Source organism: Heptranchias perlo, chromosome 39, assembly GCF_035084215.1.
Source record: "Heptranchias perlo isolate sHepPer1 chromosome 39, sHepPer1.hap1, whole genome shotgun sequence".
Classification (NCBI taxonomy): domain Eukaryota; kingdom Metazoa; phylum Chordata; class Chondrichthyes; order Hexanchiformes; family Hexanchidae; genus Heptranchias; species Heptranchias perlo.
In genome coordinates, this window is record NC_090363.1 from 11,627,115 (window position 1) to 11,646,920 (window position 19,806).

At 45.1% G+C, this 19,806-nt stretch overlaps 1 protein-coding gene across 1 annotated transcript; it reads right to left on the reverse strand.

The window, feature by feature from the left end:
- Nucleotides 1-4,705: 4,705 nt before the first annotated feature.
- Nucleotides 4,706-19,379, reverse strand: rps18 (ribosomal protein S18). The gene is made up of 6 exons (XM_067974087.1): nt 19,273-19,379; nt 16,622-16,720; nt 10,313-10,399; nt 8,734-8,835; nt 7,821-7,912; nt 4,706-4,828 (listed from the first exon to the last, which is right to left on the reverse strand). The coding sequence occupies exons 1-6, from the start codon at nt 19,273-19,275 to the stop codon at nt 4,753-4,755; spliced, it is 459 nt and encodes a 152-aa protein (XP_067830188.1). The 5' UTR covers nt 19,276-19,379; the 3' UTR covers nt 4,706-4,752.
- Between the last annotated feature and the right edge of the window lie 427 nt (nt 19,380-19,806).

The following is a 19,806-nucleotide window of genomic DNA, read 5'->3' on the forward strand; positions in this document are numbered from 1 at the left end:
TAGCACATGACGGAGGCACTTCTGCGAACCTTGGAATTAATTAATTGGTGAATTTACATAGTTAAAAATCACATTTAGCCAATTAAAAAAAAAACTCCTTATACAGTAGAGCCAATCATCTGGTGCAGCTCCAAATGATAAATACTGGATAACATTGATATTGAATAGGTGATAGTTACCTAAATTAATTAAATGCAAAAAGGAAAAAAAAACTTACATTTATATATTTACTCCTTTCACCAACTCAGAGCATCCCCAAGTACTTTACAGCCAAAGCATGGTCGCTGTTGTAATATAGGAAACATGGCAGCCAATTTGCACATAGCAAGATCCCACAAACAGCAATGTGATAATGACCAGATAATATTTTTTCTTTAAGTAATGTCAGTTGAGGGATAAATATTAGCCTAGGACACCAGGGAAAACTCCCCTGCTCTTCTTTGAAATAGTTACAATGGGATCTTTTACGTCCACCTGAGGGGCGGGCGCAGACGGGGCCTCGGTTTAATGTCTCACCCGAAAGACGGCACCTCTGACCGTGCAGCACTCCCTCAGTAATGCACGGAAGTGACAGCCTAGATTTTGGGCTCAAGTCTCTGAAGTGGGACTTGAACCCACAAGTAAGTAATGTTTAGTACTTTTACTAAACAGCATAGACTGCTATGCTATGCAGTTCTGAAGTCATTATCTCATTGCTGTTTGTGGGAGCCTTGCTGTGTGCAAATTAGTTGTCACATTTCCTACATTACAACAATGACTATACTTCAACCACAACTTGCATTTATCTAGTGCCTTTAAAGGTAGTAAAACCTCCCAAGGCGCTTCACAGGAGCGTTTTCAAACAAAATTTGACACCGAGCCACATAAGGAGATATTAGGGCAGGTGACCAAAAGCTTGGTCATAGAGGTAGGTTTTAAGGAGCATCTTAAAAAGGAGGTGTATAGGGGTTTAGGGAGGGAATTCCACAGCTTAGGGCCTAGGCAGCTGAAGGCACAGCCGCCAATGGTGAAGCAATTAAAACCAGGGATGTGCAAGAGGCAAGAGTTGGAGTAGCACAGAGATCTCGGAGGGTTGTCGGGCTGGAGGAGGTTCCAGGGATTGAGTGATTTGAAAACAAGGATGAGAATTTTAAAATCGAGGCGTTACCAGACTGGGAGCCAATGTAGGTCGGCAAGCACAGGGGTGATGAGAGAACAGGACTTGGTGTGAGTTAGGATATGGGCAGCAGAGTTTTGGATGAGCTCAAGTTTATGAAGGGTGGAAGGCAGGCCAGCCAGGAGAGCATTGGAATAGCTAGTCTAGAGCAATCAAAAGCGTAGATGAGCGTTTGAGCTGAGATGAGGCAGGGATGGAGACAGGCAATGTTACAGAGGTGGAAGTAGGTGGTCTTGATGATGGAGCGGATATGTGGTCGGTAGCTCATCTCAGGGTCAAATGGGGCGCCAAGGTTGCAAAGGGTCTGTTTCAGCCTCAGACGGTGGCCAGGGAGAGGGATGGAGTCGGTGGCGAGAGAACAGAGTTTGCGGCGGGGACCAAAGACAATGGCTTCGGTCTTCCCAATATTTAGTTAGGAGGAAACCTTTGCTCATCCAGTACCGGATGTCAGACAAGCAGTGTGATAAACGAGACAGTGGAGGATCACGAGAGGTGGTGGTAAAGCACTTTGGGGCGTCCGGAGATTGTGAACGGCGCTGTATAAATGCAGGTTTTTTCTTTTAGCATCTCTTACCTGGTGTTTTCTCAGTTTGCCATGGAAAAGACTGGAGAAGGACCAGTTCTAGTTACAATGGATATCATTGTTTTACTCCTAGGTTACTCTATGCTGTAGGTAGATATTGGGCATTGTGAGTCTACTCCCACGGGTAACAGGCGTAGGATCCAACTGAACCCAAGAAGGCTCTTAGGGGAGTGCCACACTTGTGCTAGAGGCTTTAGGATGATCTGGGCGGGTGCAAGGCATACAGGAAAATTGGGACAGGTAGGAACGCACAACTGTAAGGGAGCGCAGCTGATTTTCTTTCCGTTCATTTGGAGACTCCAGGGGATCTGCATATAATTATGGCACAGAGCCCTTGACGACAATGTTGCACACTAGTAATCGTTGACTAGCCTCGGGTGTGGCTACGACACCGTTTTAGCCACATGCACTAGTTTATATAGAAAACACTACACACAATACAGGTAAAGGTATTTACTTAAATTCTACCATTATTCAGCAAACAAGTAAAGCATTCAATGATCAAAAAGACACTCGCACTCCGCATCTCACCAATAAAAAGGCTAAAGTTCACATGCCCAAAGGTTGTTTATTACTCATTTTTTAAAAATGCGCTATTGGGAACTGTAGGGTAGTTAATAGTGGGTTGAATTATGAAGACAGGTTGCATAAACTTGGCTTGTATTCCCTCGAGTATAGGAGATTGAAGGCTGATGTGATCGAGGTGTTTAAAACGTTAATAGGATTCGATAGAGTAGATACAGAGAAACTATTTCCTCTGGTGGAGGAATGAGTAACAATGGAGCACAAGTTTATAGTTAGAGCCAGGCCATTCAGGGGTTGAATCAGGAAGCACTTTTTCATACAAAGAGTAAAAATCTGGAACTCACTCCCCCAAAACGCAGTTGCCAGGGGTCAATTGAAACTTTCAAGACTGACCGACATATTTCTAGTAAAAAGGTATCAAGGGTTATGGATCAAAGGCAGATAAATGGAGTTGTGGCACATATCAGTCATAACCTCAGTGTATGATGGAACAGACTAGAGGGGCTGAATGGCCTGCTTTTGCTCCGCCGGCCAGCTAGCCTGATTTGACTGCCACCGCATAAGGCTCAGTTGCCGGCTATTCAATGAATTTAGCAACAGAAGCACAGCCTGAGCTCTATTTTAGTGCAGTAGGTGTGATGACCAAGTGCAGTAGGTGTGATGACCAAGTGCAGTTGAAGGCAGCTGTCTTATAAAACTCATCCTGCTTCCATTGAACATCACTAGAGTTGAAGAATTAACTAGAGATCCAGAATGAGGCCCGGCCTGCTCTAAAATGATTCGAAAGGTGATTTTAAACGTGCATGCTTACTAGAGACAGTGGGGCAATTTTAAACTTTGGGCGATAGTGCAAAATGGACAGTATCCCATCAGCCCATATACACCTGTCCCAATTTTCATTCCCATCGTGAAAAATACTTGTACAATATCAAGTGACCAATTGTAATGCATTACCATAGCTCCTTATGCAAAGGACACTGCTACATGCTCTCTATTCCCAAGAGCTCCTTGCAGAAGTATTGGTATCACTCATTGTGCTGTGGTCTCCACAGCACACTCTTTTATTGTACAAGGGTTGTTGCTATGTAAATATTTACTTTCCTTGCCTTTGTTGGGCCATTTGCAGGATTCATGTTAAATACAAGCGACAGCGTCCAAAGACATCTCAATGTATGCAGCACTGCAGTAGCTGAGGTCACCGCCGACATGCGAGAGACTCCAGCGTCACTCATTAGCATAACAAGAGTAGATAATGATGGCATTACCATTACTTCAGCAACGGGTTACATCACCAATTTACAAGAGTAGCTGGGATAGTTAACATGGAGGCCATGTTAGAGATGTAGGCTTCAGGGTAGCTGGGGGAAGTCAGGTGATTTCAAGGCTATTTAGTGTTTCGGAGCTGCCCCTGCACAGTGAGAAACATGCATAGGAATTCCTAGACAGATAAAGACCAAGGTCCATCTAGTTCGCCTTCTACCATCCTGGTAGTCGCGGGGTACAACAATAACGGGAGTTGTTGATTAATCATACCAATCAATCTCTATCGATTAGTCTACAACAGACCCAGACATGAGCTGAGAAAAACGCCAGTGGAGAGCTTTGGGAACCATTGGTCTAAAGTCATATCACTAGGGCCATTGTAGAAATTACATTTTTAAGTTTTGCAGACAGGGACTCGGAAATAAACTCCTTTTCATTGGAAGAACGAAGGTGAAGAGGAGACATAATTCAGGTTGTAAACGGCGAGACGAATGGCCAATTTAGATGTAAGCAGCTGAGTTATAAAATACCCTAATAGATAAGCAATAAAAAAGCACAAGGCCCATCAATGCTCTCCCGGGACAGTTCAAACCTCTCCGGTCACTGGTAATGCTAACTCCTAAGGGAGGAATAAAACAAACCAGACGAAAAATACCAATGTCAGGAAAAACCATTCCTAACTCCCCAAGACAACCAAGAAAGCTCCCAGAGATCATTGTTACTCACGAGATGTCATCACACGCATAACTAACTCCAGAAACCTTGCACTGCACAAGACCAGCAGAGTCCATGCTAAACACAAAGCCAGTCCTTAGGGTCAAAGACTCTTACTCCATTCTATCTCTAATAGTCCTGTCTGTGAACAGGGCCAGCATTTTCTGCTGGAGCACCTCTAATGCATAGTGGGAGCACAACACGGGAAATTCTGCATCCCCAGCCCACAACCTTCCAGTCAAAAATAATTTAAAAAAAAAATCACATCCTGGGGGTGGTGGACAGGAACAGGATATGACTAACAGGGTAGTAACACCATAGCAAGTTATTTCACACCATCTTCTCAAGAGGTCACCAGTGTAAGGGAGCAATGAGACCGCCCGTTTAAGGTCTTTTAAGACACAGATGAGAACGTGACAGTGCAGCCAGTTTGCTTTGCACATTAACCAACCACATACACAGTCTGTTTTAACCGAACATTTATTGACAGGTTTGACAGCAGTTGAAATAATTACTTCTTCTTGGACACACCAACTGTGCGTCCTCTCCTGCCCGTGGTCTTTGTGTGCTGGCCACGTACACGGAGACTGCAGAGAAAAAAAATACAGAAGAAAATCAGTCAGAGGGAGCTTTAAGAAATAGCCACAGGCTCACTGCAGTAGAGTTCCAAGCAGATTTTAGAACCAATATATTGAGGTCTGAAAAATCCACAGTAACTGCAGGCTCAATTAGTCCAATGACCAGGGTTACAATGCAACTAACACAAGACTCCAGACTATCTCAGGACAGAGAGAACTGAGGAAATGCAAGAAGTGTTAAGAGGTATTTAACCGCAGCAATAAATGTCAGCGTTGAGACTGAGAGTGTAGAGGGAGGCCAGGGGAAAAAAAAATCAAGTGCCGACTGCAAATCTCTCAGATTTGAAAAAGAAACTAATTTTGAGGGGATGAGAATGGAACTAGGGAAGGTAAACTCTTTTAAAAAAAAAAAAAGATTGACAGATGGAACAGCAATGGGAAATATTTAAAACGGGGATCAAGAGAGTTCAGGAGAAATATATTCCTCTTAAAAATAACAAACTAGCCAATAATGAAACACCGTGGATGAATTAAAAAAGGGTAAAGTTGAAACTAAAGAAAAAGGCATACACTAAGTACATAGACAATAAAGGAGGATGACAAAAGGGAATAAAAAGAGGTTAGGAAAGAAGTAAAAAAAAAAAATCAGAAAAGCAAAGAGGAACTACAAAATTAAATCAAAATCAAGTATTCTACAGACACAAATAACAAAAGAAAAATCAGGATAGGGATAAGGCCACTAAGGGATGCACATCGTAAACTCACAGATAATGACAGTGAAATGCAAAAATATTGAATAGTTTCTTTGCCTCAGTATTTACCAGGGAGACTAACAAGGTGAGCAGGACATTAGAAGAGATCAAAAAAGAGCTAAAGACATTTAAGATAGAAAGGTGGGGGTGGGAGAGATAATTGATAAACGAATCAGAGGATAAAACCCCTGGTCCAGATGAATCGCATCCGTGCAGATTAAAAGTTAAAATTCATTAGAAAAGGGAATAGTGCCAGAGGACTAGTGGACAGCCAATTTTCTTCCTGTATTTAAAAAAAGGGAGATAGAACAAGTCCAAGGAACTACAGACCAATTAGCGTAACGTCAGTGGTAGGAAAGATAATTGAATCTTTACTCAAAGATGTAATAGAAAAATCATCTAGAAAACAAAACTATAATAGCATGTAAATAGAAGGGAAAGTCATGCTTGACCAATCTTACTGAACTCTTTGAAGTAACAAAAAAAAAGTAGACAAGGGTAATGCAGTAGATGTAATATATTTGGATTTTCAAAAGGACTTCGATAAGACTCGTGACTAAGGTCAGAGCATGTGGAGTCAGGGGACAGGTAGCAGAATGGATAGCAAGCCAGCTACAAAACAGAAAGTTAGGGGTTAAGGGTAGCTACTCAGACTGGCAAAAGGTGGGAAGTGGTGTTCCACAGGAATCGGTGCTGCTCACAATTTACATTAACAAAATGGACCCGGGAATCGGAAGTACAATCTCAAAATTTGCGGACACCACCAAATTTGGGTGGGGTGTAGTTAATACAAAGGAAGAATGCGTCAACATTTTTAATATATCTCCCCACATACTGCTTGGATAAGAGTCTAAACATGGTAAAAGAGCAAAGCAGGTTAATAAGACCAGAAAAAAGGCACTGGGGATGGAACTGAAAAGCAGAGAAGTTATGTTAACCTTATATAGAAGTACTGTGCACAGTTCTGGTCTCCTTTTAAAAAGGATAAAGAGGCATTGGAGAAGGTGCAAAAAAGATTCACAGGGATGATGCCAGAACGGAGAGGATATACTTATTGGGAAAGGCAGAGGCCCTTTTCACTAGAAAAGAGAAGGCTGGGGGAGTGACTTGATAGAGGTCTTCAAGATTGTGAAAGGGTTGGATAGGGTAGACGTAGAGGAAAATTTTTCTACTTGTGGGGGAGTGCAAAATTCAGGGCCATAAATAAGATAGTTACTAATAAATCCAATAGGGAATTCAAGAGAAACTTCTTTACCCAGAGAGTGGTAAGAATGTGGAACTCGCTACCACAAGGAGTAGTTGAGGCAAATAGCATAGATGCATTTAAGGGGATGCTAGAGAAGCACATGAGGGCAAAAGGAGTGGAAGGGAATGCTGATAGGGAGGGGGGGGGGGATGAAGTAGGGAGGGAGGAGGCTCGTGTGGAGCATAAACGCCAGCATAGACCAGTGGCCTGTTTCTGTGCTGTGGACTCGATTTTCAGGTAGGTCTCAAAGCCAAGGCTGGAGAACTAGACCAGATCGAGAGGCAAAAGAACGACCGATAATGCTGGAAATCTAAGAATAGGAAGAGAGATTAATGTTTCCGTGTAACCAACGGGTCCACACCCAAACATTAATCTGACTTTTCTCTCGGAGGGGGCCTCTTGAAGGGGAGGGGGTTCCAACATTTTCTGTTTTTATAATGGAAAATTAGACCATCAGATGAAAACTTCCTACTACAGTTGAACAGCTGCACTTTACGACATTCAGTGACTCCCTCCTTTAGTGCTCGCAAGTTTAATCCTTAGGCAACGCGGTGGAAGGCAGCCCAGATATTCCAATGCATGGGCTCATCTGTGGAGTCCTGTGTTCATCCACCCCACAGATAACATAGGCCAAGGGTATCACCATGAACACATTTTCCCATTACTAGACTAGTCAAGTTCATACTTTAAGACGCCACCTGCAGACTATGAAGTCTCCTCCCATTCAATCAATTTAATTTTCAGCACTAAAAGGATTTACCAAAATAACAAAAAAAAAAATCAGACCAACTTCATGAATTCACCACCCTCAACAGCCTCGAATGAACAGAATTAAGTGGTGAAAGTCAGTTATATTCTGCAGGAAAGTCTAATAAACTTCAAGAGTTTGATACGGGACTCCCCGCAACCAAGTAAGCAATGCAAGACAGCGTCATCGAACCAGACAGCTGGAAACCAGGAACAGGAGAACTGAGGACGCGAGCAGTAGTAGTACAGGTCTTACCCCCAGAAGTGTCGCAGACCCCTATGCGCACGAATCTTCTTCAATCGCTCCAGATCCTCACGCAGTTTGTTGTCTAGACCGTTGGCCAAGACCTGAGAGATCACAGGATAAAAAAAAAATCAATGCACACATACAACAACCACACTGGTATACACACACTTAGATAGAATTTACAGCACAGAAACAGGCCATTCGGCCCAAGTGGTCTGTGCCGGTGTTTATGCTCCACACAAGTCTCCTCCCACCCTACGCATATCCTTAGTTCTTCAAGCCAGACGAACACAAACTTCAGCTGAGACAGTGGTATAAGACTCCCCCTTACATTCCCAGTGGATAGCGAGGCAGAACCATCATGCATTATAGATGAGGACGGGATTAATTTCCTGCCAATAGACTGACTAACTAACTAATGGATTTGCACAATATACACATGACAAGGAGGAGGAGCAAGTCTTTTGTTCCTTCAGAAGCCCGAATGAAACTGTAAGGGTGGAAAACCACTCAAACTTACTTAATGAGAAACTGAGCCCTTTCATACACAACCACTGAATATTCTAACATTAACAGCCTTGAACACCACACAAGCTCCAATTCAAAATGTAATTATAGCTGTGTTTGGTGCAGAAACTGAAGAGATAAACAGTGTACTTCCAGCCTAAATACGCTGCAAGTTAGATGGCTAGTGAACAACCCCCACCCGACCCCGTACCAAACCACAAACTCCCAGACTGAACTGCACAACCATTCCCCAATTACTGCTCTCTAACATCACACTGGATCAAGACACAACCATCACGTTAGTGTCAAAACACACCAAGTAGTCGGGAAAGATCTACTGGCAATACCACCATAGCACTCAAAGGGCTATCGAGGCAGGAAGCAACACACGGTTCGGTCCCAGCCGTTCCCGTACCTGGCTGTATTTGCCATCCTTAACGTCCTTTTGCCTGTTCAGGAACCAGTCAGGAATCTTGTACTGACGTGGGTTCTGCATGATTGTTATAATGCGCTCGACCTGCAGGAGGGGAGAAAAAACATATCACTAACTGCAGCCCTCAATTCAACTCGACTCACGCAGGACTCAATAGTAGAAAGAGTGTTATTTTCAATAGGTAAAGTTCAGCTAAAAGCAAGGAAATCCTTCAATTGAAAGTCAGCTGTCTGTGTTTTTCACATCGTTCACCTGACGAAGGAGGAAGCCTCCGAAAGCTTGTGAATTTAAAATAAAATTGCTGGACTATAACTTGGTGTTGTAAAATTGTTTACAATTGTCAACCCCAGTCCATCACCGGCATCTCCACATCATGTGTTTATAAAGAACACCTCTGACAATCCTTAGAAATTAAAATGGATGCAATAGTTATAGTGCTTTAAAGAGAAACTTTGAACAATAAGGTCTATTTAAAAGATGTATTTATAAAAACACTGCCGAACCTTCAAAACAAACATTCCTGAAGATTCTATGTAAACCGGCTTATAGTTTAATTATACGCAACGCTTCAGAAAATCAGCCCCCAAATTCCTAAATGCAGTGCTCACCATAATTTTGGACAGGCCAGGAAGCTAATCCAGAGCTGCCAAATCCAGGGGAAAGGTGAAACCTAGAGCTTTGCTTCCCCCAATAGACTGAGAAGTGAGAGTGGAATGAGAAAGGGGGGTGGGGGAAGAGAGAGAGAAGGGGAAATAGTGCTTTGAAGAATCACTTCCCATTTAGCAACTGAAACAAGCTATGAGTGCACTGAACAACTACTGACAACCAGGAGGAACGGGTTATTTTTGTTAGATAAACAGAACAGTCGTATTCTGCTATACAGCAAAATAAAAATAAGACTGCAATCTTAGGCACAATTTTACCAGGGTAACTTTCTACCTGGTGACCACAACACCTGTAACTGAAATTAGAAGGGACACTCCACGAAGAACAGAAAGAAAGGAAGACAGAAAAAAGATCACTCTCTGGCCCACCTACTTTCCCGTTTCAGCAGCTAACCGTACGTAGAAATACTCAACCTCTCTGCCGTGACTACCCTGTTTGGTGCATTATTCCAAACATTTACTAGGAGCAAACGGGCTTTTTTTCTTCTGCTTACTTTCCACTGATCCCTCTCCCCCGCCCCGTCCTAATTCCTCAATTTACTGTCAAGTAATAATCTGGGTTTAACTTGTCCGTGTCGCTCAACATTTTACACAGGTCTCCGATATTCCCCACCCCCCCAACACCCCCTGTCCAGTGAACGGTTTAAGCTCTTTCCTCATGGCTTAACCCCCCTCGGAGAACCTTCAAGTTCAGGTCAAGATTAATTCTTGGAATTTACGACGCCAACAGAGCTTTGCAGGGTTATCACGGTAATTTACCCCTGTATTAATCCCGTCTAACGCGTTATAGAAAAAGACTGCACTGTGTTGTAGTTGTAGCCTATGAAGCAGCTACAAGGTTAATCGGTATAGTCTACTCGGCCGTACGAAGTTCACCAGGCGCCACTCGTTCTCACCTCATCTTCAGAGAGCTCTCCGGCTCTCTTGCTGAGGTCAATATCAGCTTTCCGCAACACCACGTGGGCATAGCGCCTTCCAACACCCTGACAACAGGAACAGATAAGCAGCAATTAATAGCAGTCTACAGAAAGAGTGAGCTCTCGTTACGTTGCTGTATTGAGCACTTCAAACTGACCAGCAGAGAGCAGCATCACTGTAGATCTCTGTAGTTACAAAAATCTAGCCAATACCCCGATGCTATTGCGTTGCTTAAAGTGTAATGCTTTGGCTGATGCACTCTTGCCTCTGAGTTAAGTTGTGTGCTTAAAGCACGCTCCAGGATTTGAGCACAATGCTGGCCTACACGACAGTACTTTAATCAGTGGTGCCATCCTTCAGACGAGGTCCTGGCTCGGATGTTTGTATAATTTCCATGGCATTTCATTTCTTTAAACCAAAAGCCCCTGAAACATTGGCCTTTCAGCTCAGTGCTGCCGGTAGCATCTTGCTGTGGAGAAAATGGATGTGATGACTGGGGAGTAACAAGTGACGTAGGCAAATAATCTCAGGGGGTCCCGAAATTACACTGTGGGACAAGGGGTAGAAGCACTGAATGTGTTCATTTGAAATACTCCCCCCTGCTATATCAACAGAAGCGCTGACCAGTTTACGTTAAATGGGGTAACGCACCTGTTAAAACAGCAGAGGGGGGAATTTCATACACACGTGCACAGTGTAATTTCAGGACCACTGTGTGCAAAGTTTTTAAAGACATTGGAGACAGAGTGTTCGTGTGGCACAGAGCCCACCCACGCTACCAAAACCATGCCTGACCGGGCAACATCAGGTTTAGTTCCAATGCCCGCTGTAAGCAAACTGGCATCAGCGGTCAAGAAAGGGCCAAGTGTACAACATGCTAGCGGTATGTTACAGGTTCAATCCCCTGGTCTGCCGAGCCCCTCGATTAGCCATCAGCACTGGGAAGTGGCAAGGTGGTTATCACACTCCCAACCTCAGAGAAAATTCATTTCCTGATGCGACCCTGACTGAATTATGGTCAGTCGCATTAAAGGGATTAGAAACCACGTCTAAGGAGTTTTCACATATGGCAGCCAAGTTTTTCCATATCCTGCACTTGCTCTCAAATTAGGATGGTTCCATGATCGATAACTGAATGTAGCAGACGATTAATAGTAATACAGCAAAGAGTTACAAACAACCTGCATACCTTTAACATAGTGAAACATTCCAAGGTGCTTCACAGGAGTGTAACCAGACAAAATTTGACACCAAGCCACTTAAGGTGATATTAGGACAGGTGACGATCAAAGAGGTCGGGAAGTGCCTTAAACGATGAGAGAGAGGTAGAGGGGATTAGGGAGGGAATTCCAGAGCTTCGGGCCTAGGCAGTAGGCAGCTGAAGGCATGGCCGCTGATAGCGCAGCATTTAAAATCAGGGATACAAAAAAGTCCAGAATTGGAGGAGCGCAGAGATCTCAGAGGGTTGTAGGGCTGAAGGAGGTTGCAGAGATAGGGAGAGGTGAGGCCATGGAGGGATTTGAAAACAAGGATGAGAATTTTAAAATCAAGGCGTTCCCAGACCGGGAGCCAATGTAGATCAGCGAGCACAGGGGAGATGGGTGAACAGGACAAGGTGCGAGTTAGGATACGGGCAGCAGAGTTTTGGATGAGCTCAAGTTTATGGAGGGTGGACGACGGGAGGCCAGCTAGGATGGCATTAGATTAGTCAAGTCTAGAAGTAACAAAAAGGTACGGATAAGGGTTTCAGCAGCAGATGAGCTGAAACAGTGGCGGAGACGGGAGTAGGTGGCCTTGGTGATGGAGTGGATGTGGGGTCAGAACAGGGTCAAATAGGACGCCAAGATTGCAAACGGTCTGGTTCAACTTCAGACGTGGCCAGGGAGAGGGACCGAGTCGGTGGCTAGGGAATGGAGTTTGAGCCAGGGACCGAACACAATGCCAAAAGGGAACGATTCACTCCTGCCTGGTACTGTATAGCTCGTGTGTCTCAGTGTCAGTTCCTCTACACGTACTAGGGAACAGAGTTTGTGGCTGGGACCGAAGCCAGTCTTCCGTCTTCCCACTATTTAGTTGAAAGAGATTTTTGCTCATCCAGTGCTGGATGTCGGACAAGCAGTGAGACAAATGAGACAGTGATGGGGTCGGGGGAAGTGGTGGCGAGGTAAAGCTGGGTGTTGTCAGCGTACATGTGGAATAGGACGTTGAGTTTTCGGACGATGTCGCTGAGGGGCAGCACGTTGATGAAAATTAGGAGGGGCCTCAAGGATAGATGCTTGGAGGACTCCAGAGGTAATGGTGCGGGAGCGGGAAGAGAAATCATTGCAGATGATTCTCTGGCTATGACTGGATAGATAAGAATTGAACCAGGCGAGCGCAGTCCCTCTCAGCAGATGACAGAGGAGAGGTGTTGGAGGAGGACGATGTGGTCAACCATGTCAAAGGCTGCAGACAGGTCGAGAAGGACGAGGGATAGTTTACCACAGTCACATGGGATGTCATTATGGCTTTGATAAGGGCCGTTTCAGTACTAAAATCTGATTGGAGGGGTTCAAACATGGACTTGCGGGAAAGATGGGCACGGATTTGGGAGGCGACACCACATGTCAAGGATTTGAGAAGAAAGGGAGGTTGGAGATGGGGCAGTAGTTTGCAAGGACGGAGAGGTCAAGGGTGGGGGGGTAATGACGGCAGGTTTAATGGGGAGGGGGACAATACCTGAGAGGGAACCGTTAACAATATCAGCAAACATGGGGCCAGGAAGGGATGTTGGGCGGTCAGCAGTTTGGTGGGAATAGGGTCGAGGGAGCAGGAGGTGGGTCTCATGGTCAAGATGGGCTCAGAGAGGGCATGATGGGAGATAGGAGAGAAACTAGAGGAAGATGCAAGTTCAGGGCTAGGTTACGGGGGAACCTTGGGGGAAGGGAGGGAAGCAGCAGAACGGATAGTCTCAATCTTAGTGACAAAGAAGTCCATGAGTTCCTCTCTCGGTGGTGAGGGTGTAAGGGGCAGGGGAGAGGGGTTTAAGAAGACGATTTGTAGTGGAGAAGAGAAGACGGGGGTTATCTTTACATTCCAGGATGATCCTGGAAAAGTGAGCAGTTTGGACAGAGGAGAGCAGGACCCGATAGTGCTTTATATGGTCCAGCCAGATCTAGCGATGAATGGTTAAATCAGTTGTTCGCCATCAATGTTCAAGTCTGTGTCCCTGGACTTAAGGGAGCGAAGATGAGGGCTGTACCAGGGAGAATGACCAGGGTGAGACAAAGTAATGGTTTTAATGGGGACAAGGGCATCAAAGGCAGAGGTGAGGATGTGACTGAGCAGATCGGCAGCTGCAGAAATTTGTGGTGAATGGAGGGCCAAAGGCTCGACAGTTGGTAATTAGAAAGTACCGTTGTAAGTGACTTATAGAATCATAGAAGTTACAACATGGAAACAGGCCCTTCGGCCCAACATGTCCATGTCGCCCAGTTTATACCACTAAGCTAGTCCCAATTGCCTGCACTTGGCCCATATCCCTCTATACCCATCTTACCCATGTAACTGGCCAAATGCTTTTTAAAAGACAACATTGTACCCGCCTCTACTACTGCCTCTGGCAGCTCGTTCCAGACACTCACAACCCTTTGAGTGAAAAAATTGCCCCTCTCGACCCTTTTGGATCTCTCCCCTCTCACCTTAAATCTATGCCCCCTCGTTATAGACTCCCCTACCTTTGGGAAAAGATTTTGACTATCTACCTTATCTATGCCCCTCATTATTTTATAGACTTCTATAAGATCACCCCGAAACCTCCTACTCTCCAGGGAAAAAAGTCCCAGTCTATCCAACCTCTCCCTATAAGTCAAACCATCAAGTCCCGGTAGCATCCTAGTAAATCTTTTCTGCACTCTTTCTAGTTTAATAATATCCTTTCTATAATAGGGTGACCAGAACTGTACACAGTATTCCAAGTGTGGCCTTAGTAATGTCTTGTACAACTTCAACAAGACATCCCAACTCCTGTATTCAATGTTCTGACCAATGAAACCAAGCATGCTGAATGCCTTCTTCACCACCCTATCCACCTGTGACTCCACTTTCAAGGAGCTATGAATCTGTACTCCCAGATCTCTTTGTTCTATAACTCTCCCCAACGCCCTACCATTAACGGAGTAGGTCCTGGCCCGATTCGATCTACCAAAATGCATCACCTCACATTTATCTAAATTAAACTCCATCTGCCATTCATCGGCCCACTGGCCCAATTTATCAAGATCCCGTTGCAATCCTAGATAACCTTCTTCACTGTCCACAATGCCACCAATCTTGGTGTCATCTGCAAACTTACTAACCATGCCTCCTAAATTCTCATCCAAATCATTAATATAAATAACAAATAACAGCGGACCCAGCACAGATCCCTGAGGCACACCGCTGGTCACAGGCCTCCAGTTTGAAAAACAACCCTCTACAACCACCCTGTCTTCTGTCGTCAAGCCAATTTTGGATCCAATTGGCTAACTCACCTTGGATCCCGTGAGATTTAACCTTATGTAACAACCTACCATGTGGTACCTTGTCAAAGGCTTTGCTGAAGTCCATGTAGACCACGTCTACTGCACAGCCCTCATCTATCTTCTTGGTTACCCCTTCAAAAAACTCAATCAAATTCGTGAGACATGATTTTCCTCTCACAAAACCATGCTGACTGTTTCTAATTAGTCCCTGCCTCTCCAAATGCCTGTAGATCCTGTCTCTCAGAATAACCTCCAACAACTTACCCACTACAGATGTCAGGCTCACCAGTCTGTAGTTCCCAGGCTTTTCCCTGCCGCCCTTCTTAAACAAAGGCACAACATTTGCTACCCTCCAATCCTCAGGCACCTCACTTGTAGCTGTCGATGATTCAAATATCTCTGCTAGGGGACCCGTAATTTCCTCACTAACCTCCCATAACGTCCTGGGATACATTTCATCAGGTCCCGAAGATTTATCTACCTTGATGCGCGTTAAGACTTCCAGCACCTCCCTCTCTGTAATATGTACACTCCTCAAGACATCACTATTTATTTCCCCAAGTTCCCTAACATCCATGCCTTTCTCAACCGTAAATACCGATGTGAAATATTCATTCAGGATCTCACCCATCTCGTGGTTCCGCACTTGGGGGAAGTTTTTTTCCAGGGACAAAGGAGGTAGAGTTGGGAGGGGGACGTGAGTGGAGAGGGATAAAAGGAAGTGATCAGAGATGGCCTTATCCATGATTGACAACGGGAGTAGAGACGCCACGTGAGATGGCAAAGTCGAGGGGTGGCCGCAAATATGGGTAGGGTAGCTTATATGGAGGGAGAGATTAAGGGAGGATAGGAGGGCAGTGAACTCAGAGGAGTGAGAGCACGATGAGTTGAGATGGAGGTTGAAATCACCGAGGATGAGAAGTTGCTCGGTACAGAGGCTGAGGGAGGAAAGCAATGAAGATATCTCGGTGAGAAACTTGGCGTGGTACTGCAGCGGGCGGTAGAGAACGAAGATTTTAAAGGCGAGGTGAGAGGGGTGGAAGAAATGCTCAAAAGGAGGGGGAACAGACCAAATCCACAGAGCAGGTTGAGAGCGGAATCAGAGAACATTGCAGCTCGAACACAGGAAATTCAACCCAAGTGTGTATTGGTTGTTTACTCCATGAGCCAGCCAGTCTAATCCTACTCTCCTGTTCACTCCCAATACCATTTAACACTTCTCTTTTAAAAGAGAATTAGGTCATTACTTGAAAAAGACTTTACAAACAAATAACCTGCATTTATATAGCACCCGTAACACGGTGAAACGCCCCAACACGCTTTACAGGTGCGTAATCAAAGCAATCGTACAAAATTTGACAACTTTTTATACTGACAAACATAACTATGACCGATTCTTTAAAGACATTATCAAAAAGTCTGTTAATTACCCATTTCACATAATTTATGGAATGCAATCTCGCTACCAGCAAAAAAATCGTGAAACTCACTGGAAAAACAAAATTAGATTATCCAGCCACTGTGAACCAGTTAACATGATTGTCACATCGAGGACATAAAACTGCTTTCAAAAGGCAGGTTGTATCAACCCAAACCAAACTCAATCTGGAAGCACATAAAATAGATCCAACATGGCACCACGTACAATGGCTTAAGCAAGTACAGGTGAAATTCAAACCGTTTACAACACAGGTGGTGACATCGCTGAGCATTTAGAATCACACTATCCTGATCATAATACCCCCGTCCCCAGTTACGATGAACCTTGCGCCGCGCAATTCTTACCTTGATGGCGGTGATGGCGAAAGCTATCTTCCTTCGTCCATCAATGTTGGTGTTGAGGACTCGGAGAATGTGCTGGAACTTTTCGGGAATAACCAACGACTTAAAAAAAAAAGAAAGTGGGGGAATGAATTGGCAAAAGAAACAATCAAAGGAAAACCGCTACATCTTTCTGTGTAATAATCTACCAGACGTCTTGTGCATCGCAAGCACTTCCTGCAAGTCAGATTTCCAGCAACACCATCACTATATTGTTATAAGACAGTATATGTTCCTATAAAAGAAAGTGCAGCCTGCAACTTGTGACCGAGGCCATGAGAGATCAGGGAGTAGTGAAACCTGTAAATTACAGACACCTTCGGGACTTGCATTAGCTGCCTTTTTTTGCAGGTGTCCTTATTTTCAAAATTGACACTGTATATACTGTAAAACCTCTCAGAATGGACAGCTCTTTACCCAGCATCCATAGTGGCAGAGAAACCGCTCTATCTCTGGGATTGAAGCTTGCACAACTCTATGCTGTGCAAGTATTCAATCCCAAAGATAGGGCCGTTTCTCTGCCGCTATGGATGCTGGGTAAAGAGCTGTCCATTCCACAAAACCCGCTGCTGCTTTGCGCTGACCTGCACGTCCCATGTTTTAAATTTGTAGAAGGGCTCGGTGCTTGTCTGTAGTTCGCAATTGCGAGCACCCGTGCTTTCAGAGCGCCTCTGAGTTGCTTGGGTCTTTCAATCAGAGTCCGTTTTTTTGGGGGAGTCCGTTTATACAGCTTTCACTGTATATTAAAAATACGCCACTGTGTACTATTATTACAGATTCAGAACACTCTTAAAGAGCCAGTCACTGAACACCAAGGTGCTTCTGATCCAGTGCTGAAATGGACAAGGACATTGCAATTCACCAAGTTCCCTGAGCAATCAAAAGTTAAACGCTGGTGACCTGAGCTTGTGCTCACTTGGACTTTGTTGCCTTGGAGAGGCAGTCTCACCTGAGCAGGATACACTGCGCATTGTGTGGTATAACCTGCTGTCCTTATAAAACAGATCACCACCTGCCACAGGACGTCAGCTAGCAACATTATAAAAACTTATGTATGCACGTACTTCTGGCCCGTAACACAGTCTAATGTAAATTTGTGTCACATTGGATGGGTGGGAGAAAGAATAAAAGAAAGTCAGTCAGTCATTTGCAATATGCAGAAAAACTTTGAAATGGAAATACCACACAATGGTTGTAAAATTCAACTTCATCTGGGGCACAAATCTGACCCAAATAAAGCCAAAGGATGTGCATGATTACTGTCATTTCAGGTTACTCATCTAGATTGGATTGAGAATGCTTTGCAACGACTTAAAATGTGTAGTCTAACTATCGATATAGGACTGCATGGGTCCATGTCAAACATGTACCTGGCAGCTTGATTAGTGCAGAAATTAGCTGCTGCTGTACCACGTCCATTGGAATACCCTGCAAATCAGGCAACCTACAAGCCAGCCACAAAAAAACCCCAATGGATAAGCAGTATGACTCCTATATGCCTAACTCCTGAAAGGCTGTCAGCTACCAGAATTAAAATGGCAAGAACTGAAAAACAAATCACTTTCTTACGATACAGCAATATAAACGATTGAGCTATTAAGGCAGCAAGTACAGAAAATGAAATGGAATCTGATGATCTCCCAGACTCTGGAGAGTCCAGGGTTCCCCAACTTGACAGATCTGTGAAACAAAGACTTGCATTTATATAGCGCCTTTCACAACCTCAAAAACACTTTACAGCCAATTAAGTACTTTTCGACATGTCGTAATGTGGGAAACACAGCAGCCAATTTGCAAGATCCTGCAAACAGCAATGTAATAATGACCAGATCATCTATTTTTTTTTGACGTGATGTTGCTTGAGAGGTAAGTATTGGCCCGAGGACACCGGAGCGGACTTCAAAACAGTGGCTGTGGGATCTTTTACATCCACCTGGACCCCTCGGTTAAACGTCTCATCCCAAAGAGTGTGCTACAACATAACTCCTGCACTTTATACAGCAAACTTCCCTTCCCTTAAAAAAAAAGCAACCAATGCTGCAAGTCAGACCAGTCCACAGGGCCAGTTATAATCAAATGGGCCAGAGAGTGACGACCAGCTGATTCCCCCCCTCTCAGTGCCCAGAACCTGAAACTCCAGACCGACAGCGGGCTTGGCTTCAGGTGCGAGTTATATTTAAACCCTCCCATGTCCCCCCACCGAGCACAAAGCGCCCGGTAGAGCGACCAATATCCCGCCTCTGTCCCGCCCATTCCAGGCCAAGGCTCCGGGAGCAAAGAAATACCGGAGTCGATTCCGAAGCTAAAGCTTTTGAAAAGGAGGGCGGGGGGGGGAAGGGGCCTCCCGCACCCCCCCCCCTCCCTCACCCCCCCCCCCCTCCCTCACCCCCCCCCCCTCCCTCAGAGCCCGGCGCTCCCCGTACTCCAGGCCCCTGAGGCCTGAGCCGCAGGCCCCGCGCCCACTTCGATCATCGCAACCCATCGCCCCGCAATATCTCCCTTTCCCCACCCCCGGGCCCGCGCCCCGTTCTTTCCCCACCTTCCCCGCCGGACTCGGCTCACTCTGAGCGGCCGATGGACGCGGATGCGCGGCGGCCGCCGCCTCCGGGACTCACCATCGTGTGACAGCGGCGGTCACTCGGCCTGGAAGAGAAAAAGGAAGTGGGTCCCACGCTTTTTATTGGGCCGGGTGGCCGACTTCCGGCGGGTGCCACCGCCGTCAACCTTCCCCGGAACCCGAGGGGAGGTTCCGACTCCAAACATCTTCAGAACAACTTGACATCAAAACAGCACCATAATCGACCCAAAGCGTTTCACAGCTAATGGAGTGCCCTCAATATTGCAATTGCTACTTACACGTTGTTAGCTGAACATTAGAGGGCCCCCTGATGGGACCAAGTTTGCTGTAGCAATGACTCTCCAGGGTTTTCCATTTATACTGTGTGTTATATAAAGGGAAAATTGCAGATTCTGAAATAAACAACAACTTGAATTTATATGGCGCTTTTAACATAGTAAAACGTCCCAAGGCGCTTCGCAGGAGTGATTATCAAACAAGATTTGACACCGAGCCCCGTAAGGAGATATTAGGGCAGGTGACCAAAAGTTTGGTCAAAGAGGTGGGTTTTAAGGGGCATCTTAAAGGAGAA